At 50.9% G+C, this 12,984-nt stretch overlaps 4 protein-coding genes across 4 annotated transcripts; 3 read left to right on the top strand and 1 right to left on the bottom strand.

The window, feature by feature from the left end:
• Positions 1-1,274: 1,274 nt before the first annotated feature.
• Positions 1,275-2,084, top strand: MRS44_010720 (uncharacterized protein; the record flags this gene model as incomplete). Its single annotated transcript, XM_065620220.1, has 3 exons — positions 1,275-1,309; positions 1,360-1,388; positions 1,462-2,084. 3 exons carry the CDS (start codon positions 1,275-1,277, stop codon positions 2,082-2,084), a joined length of 687 nt encoding a protein of 228 aa, XP_065476409.1.
• A 416-nt stretch (positions 2,085-2,500) lies between these two features.
• MRS44_010719 (uncharacterized protein) lies at positions 2,501-3,371 on the top strand (the record flags this gene model as incomplete). Its single annotated transcript, XM_046279634.2, has 2 exons — positions 2,501-2,729; positions 2,785-3,371. The coding sequence occupies 2 exons, from the start codon at positions 2,501-2,503 to the stop codon at positions 3,369-3,371; spliced, it is 816 nt and encodes a 271-aa protein (XP_046128247.2).
• A 421-nt stretch (positions 3,372-3,792) lies between these two features.
• MRS44_010718 (uncharacterized protein) lies at positions 3,793-8,362 on the bottom strand (the record flags this gene model as incomplete). The annotated part of the gene is made up of 2 exons (XM_046280195.2): positions 3,793-6,319; positions 6,366-8,362. 2 exons carry the CDS (start codon positions 8,360-8,362, stop codon positions 3,793-3,795), a joined length of 4,524 nt encoding a protein of 1,507 aa, XP_046128248.2.
• Positions 8,363-9,014: 652 nt separating this feature from the next.
• On the top strand, positions 9,015-9,457 carry MRS44_010717 (uncharacterized protein; the record flags this gene model as incomplete). The annotated part of the gene is made up of 2 exons (XM_046277136.2): positions 9,015-9,140; positions 9,197-9,457. The coding sequence occupies 2 exons, from the start codon at positions 9,015-9,017 to the stop codon at positions 9,455-9,457; spliced, it is 387 nt and encodes a 128-aa protein (XP_046128249.1).
• Between the last annotated feature and the right edge of the window lie 3,527 nt (positions 9,458-12,984).

Below are 12,984 nucleotides of genomic sequence, written 5' to 3'. Positions count from 1 at the left end.
AGATTTCCCCAGATTGCAAACCCACCACAACCCATGCTGCGGCGACGGTGCGGCAAGTTAGCGGCCAAAATGTCGGCATTTGCGGCTCACGGCCGAAAGGCATGTGACGGACACAACCAACTGCCACTTTCAATACCATGACTTCTTTTATTCTTTTTATTGTGTTAAGCTCGCTCATATCTCTCCCCAGAAATCACATGAATCGTACCCCCTCCATTCATCGCTGAAGAGCAAAGATTTGCATGCGCCAGTCTCTTCTAAGTCTCAACTACTTCTAGGATGTGCTTTTGAATCGCCTTAGACATGCATCTTTCAATGCTTTGAACCGCCCGCTAACAATATGGTATTATTTCGTTGAGTATATGTAGTTCATTCTAGCCAAATCAGTTGATTATCCCGCTGGTACATATCACGTAGGTACGTAGCGATAAGAAGAGGTCGCAACATAGGTCGTGGTGATTGTCTCTATGTACCCAGTGGTAGATCTCCGAACTGCCTGGACATAAGCTTGGGAAATGGCGGGTTGACTAATGGGATTAAGCGTCGACTATATTGAACGTTTCTGGGTCTTCTTCCTCAAGGGTGTGTGACCGTTCGAGTTCAACGCCGTAGTGCAAGAGGAGGTCATCATCAGGGAAGAATGTATCGCTGCTGACATTGATCGAGAGGGTGCCATCTTTACCCTTAGGTCGCTTTGCTGCAACATTTCGGGGGCGCAACCGAACAAGTTTGAGGTCAGTCAAGTGGATGAGGTTGAACTTGGCGGTCCAGATCTCATCCCAGTGCCACAACACCCAGGGTCAGTCTTGCAGGTACTTAGGTATTAACCCCAAGACGGGCTGGTGTAAGTTTTCTTACCCGATCCTAGCACTATATATGCTTACTGATACCCTCATGTTCGTGCTTCCGTTCAAAATAGTGAAGCCGGTTATGCCGACAGACGTGAACACGATGAAGACTTGCTAAGCCCTAGTAACTCCCATACAACGACGGACACGGTGATTGTTCGCTTTGAGAGTTATGCATGGAAACTTTTTTCTCTTCCATGTGTTGATGGAGTGAGTATTGTCTTCAAGAAATCACTAAGTGAAAGCGAGGCTTGGTAGCTGAACTACTTGATTCGCTGTTAGAGATGCTTGTTGGTTGGAACATGTTGGTCGCCCTGAGACACGGCTGGGGGCTGAATTGAGTGCAGGGGTTCTAGGCAGCTTAGCACAGGCCGCTCATCCTGTGGCACCGTGAGTTCCCCCTTTCATCTAGCATTCACCCTGACAATGCCTTCTTCCAAGGACAATCAAATGCCGCCCCGGTGGCACAAAATACATGATGAAGATGAATCTCAGCCGAAAGACTTTTTAGGTCGCAAGCTGCCGAAGATGAGAACAGTCGTATGTCGAAGTCCCCCCTGTTCATAGGAGTGACCAGCTCACTCGCTTAGTACTTTCGCTTTCCGTGCCTCAGATCACTGCCATCCCAATGTTCTACGCCTCCGAATCCACAAAACACTCCTCGGGCTCGCCATCCAAGTCTTGATCTCGCTTCTCCCCCTTGTGCTGACTTCTCGTGTACAAACCAAGTTCCCAGAATGGTTGCCAGAGAAAATCGTGCTCAAAGTCGAAAAAGATCACTGGGAGGAGGAATTCGAGACGGAAAAGACAGCCCACGATAAACTTGTATGCCTGCAGGGGGACGTCATTCCACGATGCTACGGTCAGATTGAGTACGATGGAAAACGGGCTCTGATACTTTCAGACATCGGGGGGGCTTGTCTCGCGACGCCAGATGGCGCAGTTCTTGACGAGAATGATCTTCGTCTCCTACTAGACAAGGCCCTCACCTCTCTCACCGACCATCAGGTCTCGCACGACGACACTAAGTTGGACAACTTTCACCTGGTCACCGAAAACGGGAAGGATAGGATTATAGTGATTGACTTGGAGATGGTGGATATGGACCTAACTGAAGACGACTATGCCTTCGCTGCCAAATCGAGTGCGAGTTTCCTGATACAGCAGTATCGGCTGCACTTGCACACGATGGAGTATGACGAGGTACTTCTTCCCAAGCGGCCACTAAAGGCGTAGCTATCTTCTCTTATGCCATAGGAGAAACAAATCACATTGTAATTCCATTTCGTTAAGATTAGCAAAATATTGCAAAATTCCATAATCTAGTTGAGATTCAGTTCTTGAAAGCCATGTCTTATTCTTTCCTGATGTGGGAACTTGAAGCTTGGCTGAGATGGTTGGGCAATCACAACTAACCAACCCCATAGAACGATCAATTGAGATTGACCAACCAGAAGAAAGCCGACGCGGCTCGGAGCTAATAATGTGATTGGTGTTTTTCGGCCGTCATGTGAGGTTGGTCCGAGCATCTTGCGTTTCACTTGTCGTCATCTTGAAACAAGTAACTCTCTCATGTCACCATTTCCTGGGAAGACGCCTAGATTTAAACCTGACTATACATCACTACGCCCTAGATCCAATTTCAAGTAGTCATGTCAACATCGTTATTCACTCCTCCTCCACCTGGTATCTACGAGTTCACCGAGGTTCTTACGTTTCACTTTTCAGATATCGCAGTTCCCCCAGCGCTTTCCGACGAGAATACGACTGTGGGAAAAGTATGGGCATCTACACTAAAGGCATATCTTGAGCTAGAGCAAACCGGTATAGTCTACTGGACTCTTGTCCACGGATGTCCCCAACGAGCCAAGTTATTCATCGGTACTTGAACTCCACCTTTTCCTTGGGTATTGGGTATTCTAACTTGCTGTCAAAGACTGGAAAACAAGCCTTGGGAGAGAACAGTTCGAGTCTAGTACTGAGTTGGAAAACCTTCGAGCGGCCTGGAACTCTGTCATATCTGTGCCCGTTCATTCAATCATTTACCGTCTTCCATGGGGCGGCCACAGAGGGCATCCGGGGTTGCACAGCTCATATGACACCGTGTCCACCTTCTTCACCTTCAACTTCTCCATTACCCTCACAGAAGAGGACAAAGGAAAATTGGGAAACCTTCTTTCACAATTTGCCAGATCTGTGCTGCAGAGTCCCGGCGGTGTGGTGTCCTCATACTGCACCACCGGATGGGATGTGAACAACACTTCGTGTTGCGGAATATTTCGCTATATCGGCATTCAAAAAATGCAATCTTTTCTTCAACAGAGCCAATTGTTTGAGGAACTGCGGTCACTTGCTACGAACGAGGTAGAGTTCATGGAGGTGCGATGTTATGATCATGGGTGGCAGGGCTCAGTCGATAAAACTTATCCTGAGAATCCAGGAACAGGTGCATTCTTTGCGAGCATTAGAGAACTGGGTCAAGCAATTGGACAACGCGAGCCAGGGCATCCAATGTTTGGCTAGGTCAGTATACCACTGAGTCGACAGTCACTGAAGGGCGTTATCAATATAATGGCATGTCACAGAAGGCTGAGCTATTAGAAGTCTCACGTATCCAATGAAGAGATCTGTTATTGAGTTCGTGTTGCCAGAATGCCTTGCTGACTATCGGCCCTGAGAAAGGCTTTCATAATGCATGCTATGCTGTCATTCAAGATGTCATCCTCTATAGTCGGAACTCCGGCCCAGTGGCTGCCAATCTTGATGTATTAAGGAAATCTAGGTAAATGAGCGGAAATTGTCGAATCAAAATATCTTGTCCTAGTCTCATTGACAGTTGATCTATAAGGTACCCAGTCTATAATAAAAAGTTGATGTTTTCCCTAAATGCTTCACCAAAAAGAAAAAGAAAAAATCCCGTGAGGAATCAACCCGGCCACAGCCTCTATGACTGCTTCTGCTTCTTCCCCTTGGGCATGCGGACGAGCCAGTACAGGGCCAGCGATGCCGCGATGTTGAAGACGATGTACACCATGCCGATACCCCAGTCTCTCCATCGGTTGTCGTAGCTGGAGCTCAGGGCCTTGAGGAAGACGTTGGTGTCCCTCATGGGGCAGTACTGGCAGTCAGAGGTGGCGCTCTCGTTGAGAACGTAGCCGCCAGCCGCACTGATGTAGTCCGCGAGGTAAGTAGCGCAGTCCTGGCCCTTGGGAGCGTCAAAGATGACGTATTCGTTGGCTGCGCAAGTGACCTCGGTGTTGGCCAGACCAGTCGCCATAATGGCTGAGACCAAGTACGTGAAGGGGGAGACACGATACATAAAGATCCAGAAGCCGGGCATCTGTTCAGGTGAGGCCAACACACCGCAGAAGAACAGGCAAAGCATGAACAGGACGTTGGCAAGGTTACCACCAGCCTCGGCAGTGTCAGTGATGGCGATACAGGCGTGAGCAAAGGTGCAGGTAAAGATGAGGAACTGCCAGAACAGAAGCCACATGAGAGCACCGCGCTCAGCAGTCTGACCAGCCGCGGCAGCGTTCTTGTCGAAGCCAACAGGGTAGTAGACGCAGACAAACATCAGGACCGACATGAGAGTGTTCCAGGGGATCTCGACAATGACCTGGGACAACATAAAGACCTTCCAGCTGTAAGCCTTGGATGGGCGCTCGCGAACCTCGTACAGGGACCGTTGGGTGACGAAGTGAGGCATCTGTTGCTGAACGAGCTGGCCAAAGATGGTCAAGATGTTGAAGACGGCGAACATTTGGTTCTGCAGGCCCTGCATGGTGAGGGGAGCGTTGAGGAAGACCAAACCGATGAAGAGAGCAACCAATATACACAGAGCAGCCTTGGAGTAGATGTACGAAGGAGTTCGCCAGTACTGCTCAAAGGCTCGCTGGGTGGCAATTTTAAGCTGCTCCCAGAAGGGGGCGGCAAACTCATTGTAGGCACCGTGGTCGTTGTCATGGGCAGCAGAGTTGGCAGGGCCTTCAGCCTTCAGACGGTGAAGCTCGGTCTGAACGGCCTGGTACTCGGGGCTGTCCTTCCAGGTCTGGTGCCAATCGATGTCGCTGTGAGAACCAGGGGCGGCGCCAATGACCTCGAGCATCCACTCGGCAGGGTTCTCACCCTTGGGGCAGGCGCTGGATCCGTTCTTCTCGAAATAAGAAGTCAGAGTCTCAGAGTTCTCACCGATATCGCCAAAGTAGATGGTGCGTCCACCCTTGGCGAGGAACAGAAGACGATCGAAGCGTTGGAAGAGCATAGCAGAGGGCTGATGGATGGTGCACAGGATAGACTGTCCGGCCTTGGAGAGCTTCTCGAGGAGATCAAGGATAGCCCAAGAGGTCTGCGAGTCAAGTCCAGAAGTAGGTTCATCAACAAACAGCAGCAGAGGAGGCTTAGCAGCGAGCTCAACACCAATGGTAAGACGCTTGCGCTGCTCAACGTTGAGACCTTCACCGAGGATACCGACGACGGCGTCAGCATACTCTTCCATGTCCAACAGCTTGATGACCTCATCAACGTAGGCAATCTTCTCAGCACGGGGAGTAGTGGCAGGCTGTCGAAGAAGGGCGCTGAAAGTCAGGGCCTCGCGAACGGTGCTGGTTTCCAAGTGAAGATCCTGTTGCTGCACATAACCGGTTTTACGCTGGAACGAAGAATCGCGGATCTTTCCATCGACAAGCATTTCACCAGTGATGACGCCCATGGAGATACGATCAGCGAGACAGTCGAGAAGAGTGGTTTTACCGGCACCAGACACACCCATAAGGGCAGTCAGAGTACCGGGCTTGACCCAACCGTCGACATGGTCCAGAATGCGTCGTGGTTCTCCCTTGATCTTGATGTCGTAGCAAACGTTGTTCCAGTGGAAGACGCTGGTGGAACCCTGAATGTTGGCGTCGTCGTTCTCGTTTCGGAGGTTGTCGGCAGCCTTGATAGGACCAGAAGAAGCAGCTTCGGCATCACCCTTGCCCTGAGAGACAGCAGGCATGTTTCCACGTCGGAAGACAAGGACCTCGCCCTTGGACTTCTTGGCCGCGATGAGCTCAGTGGCAGCGATGTAAGTGAGATGGAAGAAGAGGACGAAAGCGATGATGATGCCAACGTTGCGCCACTTGTGGCTGTGGTAGTACTTATACTTGGAGTTCATGAAGGCATCACCGTTGACATAGTCCTGACCGGGCAGAGCGCCCACAGCGGAACAAGCACGCATGGTGCCTGTGATGTCGGCGTACGCGGGGATAGCCGCGCTGGGGACGAACTGGTTGCACGTAAAGTTGCGGTTGTGGAATTCGTTAATCATGAGAGCCTCATAAGCGTAAGCGACAGGGTCGAGATAGTTGATCCAGCGGCACCAGCCAAGCATGTAGTCGACGGGAATGACGAAGCCGGCAAAGATGACGAGGGCGAGAATCAGGATCGAAGCCGGAACCATGGCCTGCGAGAGCGTTCGAGAGACGGAGGCACTGAAAGAGTCAGAGATTGATCGGTGCAGGATGATGTGTGACTTACATAGTACGGAAGATACCAGACATGGCCAGGACCATGAGGAAAGAGACGAAGAGGAAGAAGAAGAAAGCGCCAGGAGTGCGGTTCAGGTTGGTCATGAAGTACAGCGTGAGATTGTAAAAGATACTGTTGAGGATCTTGTACGGCATGTCGACCAAGATAGATGAGAAGGCTTCCGCAGAGGCATGGTAAAAAGCGTAACGAGTGTGTTTCTCAACAATGGGACGTTGAGCGTATTGGGTCAAAATTTCCAGAGCACTAGCAAACGCGTTGGCGAGGACACCGATGAACAGGACGATTCCTCTATTCTGGAAGGATCCTGTCGTCTCGGGGAGATTGTACAGTAGCGAGGAGGCGATGAGAGCGGTAGACGTGTTGGCGATGAGAGAGAAGATTGTGACCTCGGGTGAACCCTTGAGACGCTTGAATCCTCGCCACAGGCAGAGCTGGATCTGCTGCACGTAGGAGAGGGTGAAGGGGGACTTGAGGCGCTGGCCCTTGGCCTGGGTCTGCTGCTTGTTCTCTCGGAAGGCGTCGGCGCTGGAACCGTTGAGGGGGTACAGGCTCTTGTAGGTGTCGATCTCGTTCTGCAGAAGCTGATACTCTCGACTCTCCTTCCACCGGGCGGCGAATTCGTCGGGCGTGCGAGGAGCTCGGTTCTCCCAGCCGGGACGGACGATGCGTTCAGAGGGCGCAGTCATGGAAGTCAAGAAATCAGGGGTCGTCTGTCGGTCGGGGCACTCGAAGCCGAGGTTGATAAAGTAGGCCTTAGCGTCCTCAGCGCGACCAAAGAAGATCTGTCGGCCTTCGTAGAGGACTAGGGCCTTGTCGAACAGATCGTACGCGCTCTGGGGAGCCTGGTAGATAGAGACGGCGCAGGTCTGACCGAACAGCTCGGACTGCAGTCTCAACGTCTTGCAGAATTCGATGGCGTTGGCCGAGTCGAGACCACGGGTCGAGTTATCCCAGCATTGGAAGGGGGCGTTGGAAAGAGTGGCCTCGGCGATGGTGACACGCTTCCTCTCTCCGCCAGAAACACCTCGGATGTAGTTGTCGCCGACTCGGGTGTTGATGGTGTGGCTGATACCGTACATAGCCATGACAACGTCCCTGAAGTGGTCGCTGTACTGGTTGTGAGCGACGCCGGGGGGCAGGTTCTGAGGGCATCTCGCGCGGGAGGCAAAGGTGAGAGTGTCGCCGACTGAGAGCATGGGGAAGTGGACGTCGACCTCAGCGGTGTAGATAGCTTCTCCCGAGTGATGGTTGTGCATCTCATCGGCGGGAACACCCTGGTAGTTGAAGTAGGTCTTGTCGTCAACATAGATACCATTGGTCTCTCCAGAAATCGTCTTCAAGAAAGTCGAGCAACCCGAACCAGGAGGACCGAGAACGACAACCATCTCACCAGCCTTGACAACACCGTCAAAGCCTCGAAGAATGTCGATCCGTCGCTTGCCGCGGTTCGGAGAGGTGAGGTTGGTGATAGCGCTGGGAATGCCGAGCCAGACGTTGCCAACATCCTTCTGATAATCGGTCTCTGCGCCGTAGCCAAACACGTTCATGTCCTGGAAGCAGAGGCCGCTCTGACGGAAACCGCTGCCGTGCTCCGACATGGTCTTGGCGACGGCCTTGGCCCAGGCTCTGGCGTTGAACTTTTCGCTCTGAGGGTTCAGAGGAGAGTCCTTGTCGTCGGCAGCGAAGAGTGCAGCACCATCACCCTGAAAGTTCTGCATAGAAGTCTGGGTGTACTGCCTCGCGAGGTCGCGAACGATGGAGTGGCGACGCTCCATCTCGTTCATGCCCTCCTCATCCTCATCGTCGTCGCTGGAGCTGGAGCTGGACTTTTCGTTGGGGGACGCATTCTTGGGCTTCTCGGAGAAGTGGGCGGTAGAGGCGATGCCCTCCATGTCGACGACGGTCTCGTGGCTGCCGTGGATAGAGCCGGGAGCGCCCATGGGTGCCTCGCCCGGGGCAGGGCTGGGGTTTGGGGAGGCAGGCATGTTTTTGAGCAAGACAGATGCTGTCCAGTCAAGCGCTTGGTCGTGCCGTACCGGTGTCTGTGAGCGTTCTATCTGGCAATTGAGTCAGATTTGAGTGAAGGAAAGGGGGTGGTGGTGACTTACAAGCAAGTTCTAAGGAATTAAGAAAGCAACAAATATTAAGTATGTATGTAGTAAAATAAAACAAAAGGATAGATCTGAATTGTCCAAATTGACGCTGACCACAACGAGGCACCTCCCCAGGTCTAATAATGGCCCTCCCGCAAACTTGATCGAGCCCGTATCTTCCGAGATGCTGGTGGGTACCGACGCGGGATCCGCAGACGAGACGCACACGGGGACGGTCGACTCCCCGTCCCCGACAAGACCTTCGGGGCCCGTCTAGTGTCCGTCACCGACAAAGCGTCAAAGTGTGGGTGGCAATTATTAATGTGCAAATACACAGCCCTGGTTAACATGTACGAAGAGCACCAACACCCCTTGCAAAAAGAGCTGCATCTCGTTATCTGCCCGCAGCAAGAAATATCCTAGTTCGCCCGCCGGCTTGACTCTCTTACCGAACTCCAAAGAACGAAAAAAAGAAGTTTCTGCTGCTTGCTTACGTTTTACCTGTTCCTTCCCATATTGCCACATTCGGTCATTATACGACACCATGGCAGCCCTGCCTACAGAACAACCGCAAAGGCCAACAGAGTCCAAGAGAATCTTGGCCTGCGTACTTTGCCAGCAACGCAAGAAGAAGTGTGATCGCAAGAGTCCATGTTCCTTTTGCGTCAAGGTATGTTTTTACACATCTTCAACATACCAAGCAAGATATTAACCCGTGCTTGATAGGCCAAAGTCACTTGCATACCCAGTACACCAGCTCCCAAGCGTAAGCGACGGAAGCCCACAAAGGAGCTCCTCGAACGCTTGGAAAGATGCGAGCAGCTCCTCAAGAGATGCACATGCGTGCAAAAGTCTCAGATGTATGACTTGCCAGGACATTATAGCGAGTCCAGCAGTCCCACGGATAGCCATTCGAGTCCACCTCCAGAGTACGAAAAGGTGACGCCTTCGAGCTATGAGCAACACCAAACCTTTTCACCACAATAATCATTGCTTTTTGAAAGTACACAACTCTTCTCAGTCACTTGACTTTTTTTTTTTTTTTTTTTTTTTTTTTTTGGTATGGCGTTGATTTGGGGACACAGCTCGTAAAAGGTGGGAAAGAAGGGGCGTATACTCTATCTTGATGCCCGCAAGCATTTGAACGCGTTTTGTATACCTGGCTGGGGGTGTCTGGCGTTCAGGTAACAGCACAGAATCTTTGATGGTTAGCGAGCATTAGAGAGATAGAGGGCGGTATACTTGGGCAACACGGCAATGGGGGGCGTTGATACAGATACCATAATAAACTCGAAATTGTAAAGAATCCTGTAGTATATATTTTGATCAAATCAAGTCACGCCATACAAGTAACATGACGCTCAAAAGTGCTGGTCTCGTGGTGTGCTCAGTCTTGGTGGTGAGAGTCGAGAGGAACGGGGAACCATCGAATGTCGTTGAAAAAAACCTGGGGGGTAAGAGGTCTCGGTAAATTCTGAACCCCTGCTCCAAATGCCCTGTGGATCCTCCCCTGCCAGGATCATCCACTAGTCTCCGCCGTGCCAAGAGTTGTCGGACCCGACGAGGACCCCGGGATCGCGCTTGTTAGAGTTTGAGCGTTTATTCAGCTGGTGTCAGACTTGATGCCTCGGAATCTGACAGCTTGGCTTCATGGTAATGATTGGATCGAAGCCCCTGTTTGAGAAATCAAGATCCAAATCGACAAGGGCACCGGTGACACGGTATGACTCCAACATTCGTCACTCCTGAATCAACGCATTGAGAACCATAATGACGTCCATTTCTCGACGTGGGTCTACACGGATAAGATTCTGACTCTCTTGAACTCTACCCCGGGCTCCGTTACGGGGCCGTCTCCGGACACCGCCCGGACGAAAGCTGATAATCTCCATGGAGTTGGGGGCAAAAACGTGGCAATGCGTTCTTTTTTGCTCTCTTGAAACTCTATTTTCCCCTCATCAGGGGCGTTATCATCTAATCATCCCGAGAGCGAAAATGTCCTCCATCCCTGCGTGCCAAGTTGGTAGTTGTCAATGTCGTCATGGTTGAAAATTGTCAATATTTTGATTCATGCCTGTCACACACGAGCCCCCGGTAATGAAACGGGAGGAATCACGCCACGTTTTTCAAGTCCGTGACACCTTTCCTTTCGTGTTCTTTTTCTTTTCCCTTTAGATGGCGCTTGGACGTACTTGACGTGGCCATGTCCCCCTCCATGTTGCCGGGTTGCGATTGGAATTTGCATCATTCTTGGCCAACATTACCGGAAGCGCAGTCATTCCTAAACCCGACACATTCTATTGGAGAATGCTAGAAGTTTCCTTTACTTGTGATAACATGTTCCCGGGCCAACATGTGTGTGTCTCTTGATAATGCCCTGCCCAGTGGACAGGACGGGAGTTACCATCTGTCCGTCGTACTCGTATTCTTGTTGCGCAGCAGTATCACAACACACAAAGATAACAGTCTTCTAATCCGTAGAAAACATTACGGGTGACCACAGCGTTGTCTAGAATAATAAAAGCGAGACCGAGAAAAAGAAAAGACAAATGATCGAATAGGGGAGTTCAGAGACTCAACGTCCGCGCGATGCGCGGGCTCTACTACGGTACTACGGCCCCGTCACCATCAAGAAGTTAGATTGGTTTTGAGTGAGATTATCGATCCAGCGTATCCGCTTTCAGGGAGGGTAACTCAGAGTTGCATCAGGAGCAGCCCAGCCAATCTTCACCCGAGTTCAGGCACTCCACCAAAGTGTGTGATACACCTCCGTGAAGCGAGTGTGACGATCATGTTGGTTCCCAAGGGATGAACCTGTTAGAAAGTGCTAGACGTCATCTTAAACAATAAGGTACAAGTTACACCCGGTAATATGCTTGAGGGAATTAAGTGTAACTCAGCTGTATCGATAGCAAAAGTAGTTTCTACATAGAAAAGTGCAAATGAGCGTGTTCTGTAAACTACCAAGAGGTTTGTCCTTCAATTTAGGGTAGGACCAAAATAGGAGCATCAGCACTCTTGGTCCTACCCCGATCTGCAGGGGCTCTACCCGTCCGGCCTCTATCTCGGCACCTTGCTGGAGGCCGAGTGGCCCTTCACGTTCGCTATCGCCCCCAGCGGGCCGGGGCTCCCCATTCGTTGAGATTTGCAGAAAGTAAACCATTATTAGTCTAATCTCAGGGGAAAGGGAATGAGGACAAACGGGACAAGTGTACAAAACAACCGAGAGAGCCCAGTGGGCCAACGGAAGGGTGGTGAGGAGAAGACTAGGCCACCCTCGAGCCTCAGTGCCCAGAGGTGCCATTGGACGGGCGGGAGAGTGTGGATCCGGAGCGGCAAGAGCTTACCGGTATTGGTAATGATGCTAATCGTGGTAATGAGTATCGTTATTATCGTTGGCAACGGTGGTTTGTGGAGCTGCTGCAGCCGCATGGCCTTCTCCATTGATTCAATAGGGGAAGGTGAGTATCAATCGAAATCACAGATTCATGCTAGAAGGGTGTGAACGGACATTGGACAATGGATAGGGACGAATAGCAGGTGGCTATGGACGGATGTAGATGGGTGTTGCATATGGTAGGCTCATAGTTTCATCACCATGATCGATGAATACAAAAGACGAGAGAGAAGAGAAGCACAACAGGTCCAGTGTGAAAGTGAATACCCAGGTTCCTAGTTAAAGAAAGCGCTTGTTATCGCATCAAATGAATGAAGGGATAGTTCAGATGGGAACCATTATAATCCTTTAACGTATGATGGACCACTGCATTTACCCCATCAGTTCTTGGGTTATAGCTGTAGAGCTTGACCAATGGTACTCTCCAAAACCTTGCATCCCAGGCTCACTTTCTGTTATAGCAAGGTTGCATCCAAGAGAGTCTTGCTCCACACTATGCATCCGAAGATGCAGCCTGCCAAGGACTTCTCCGTGATTGGAGGTAGATAAAACTTAGAGATTCCTCTCTGTACAGGGTAGGCACGTGGAGAACGGGTTCGAGATGACGGACGAGGACGGCACGAATAGTGCAGGGGATGACAACACCACCACCGTAATGAACAAAAACATTTTCACCAACTGAATAGAAGGTGGTGGTCGGCGAAGTTTAGAAGCTTCCTCTCTTGGTTGCATGTAAGAGCTTCTGACCCCAAAAGGATTTGAGAAGTGGCTGCGTAGTTCTGTTGCCGCCCCTGAACCGTATTCTTCCAGCCATCAGTAATGTTACTGAGGACAATTCGCTCCGGTGCTTAAATCGGCCTTATAATCTGAGAGAAAACACACGACAAACTCAATCTATTGAAAAACAACGGGGGGCGGGAGCAAGAATGGGCCAAGTTGATCAAATGCTTGAATTTACAGTTCCAGGGCCTTGGCGTAGTGACAGGGTGTTCTGAAGCGCGTTGTCCCCTTGAAATTGAAAGCAACACATAACATATTGTGCTCAAAAACTTCCATGGCCCGTTTGATAATATCCATAGAAACAAGCTCCGGTTCTGTTTTGTAGGACGTGGTGTCG

The sequence above is a fragment of the Fusarium solani genome, assembly GCF_023522795.1.
Source record: "Fusarium solani strain SB1 chromosome Unknown bctg00000006, whole genome shotgun sequence".
Lineage (NCBI taxonomy): Eukaryota > Fungi > Ascomycota > Sordariomycetes > Hypocreales > Nectriaceae > Fusarium > Fusarium solani.
Note: the sequence above shows the minus strand (reverse complement) of the source record. Positions and strands in the feature narration are given on the sequence as shown.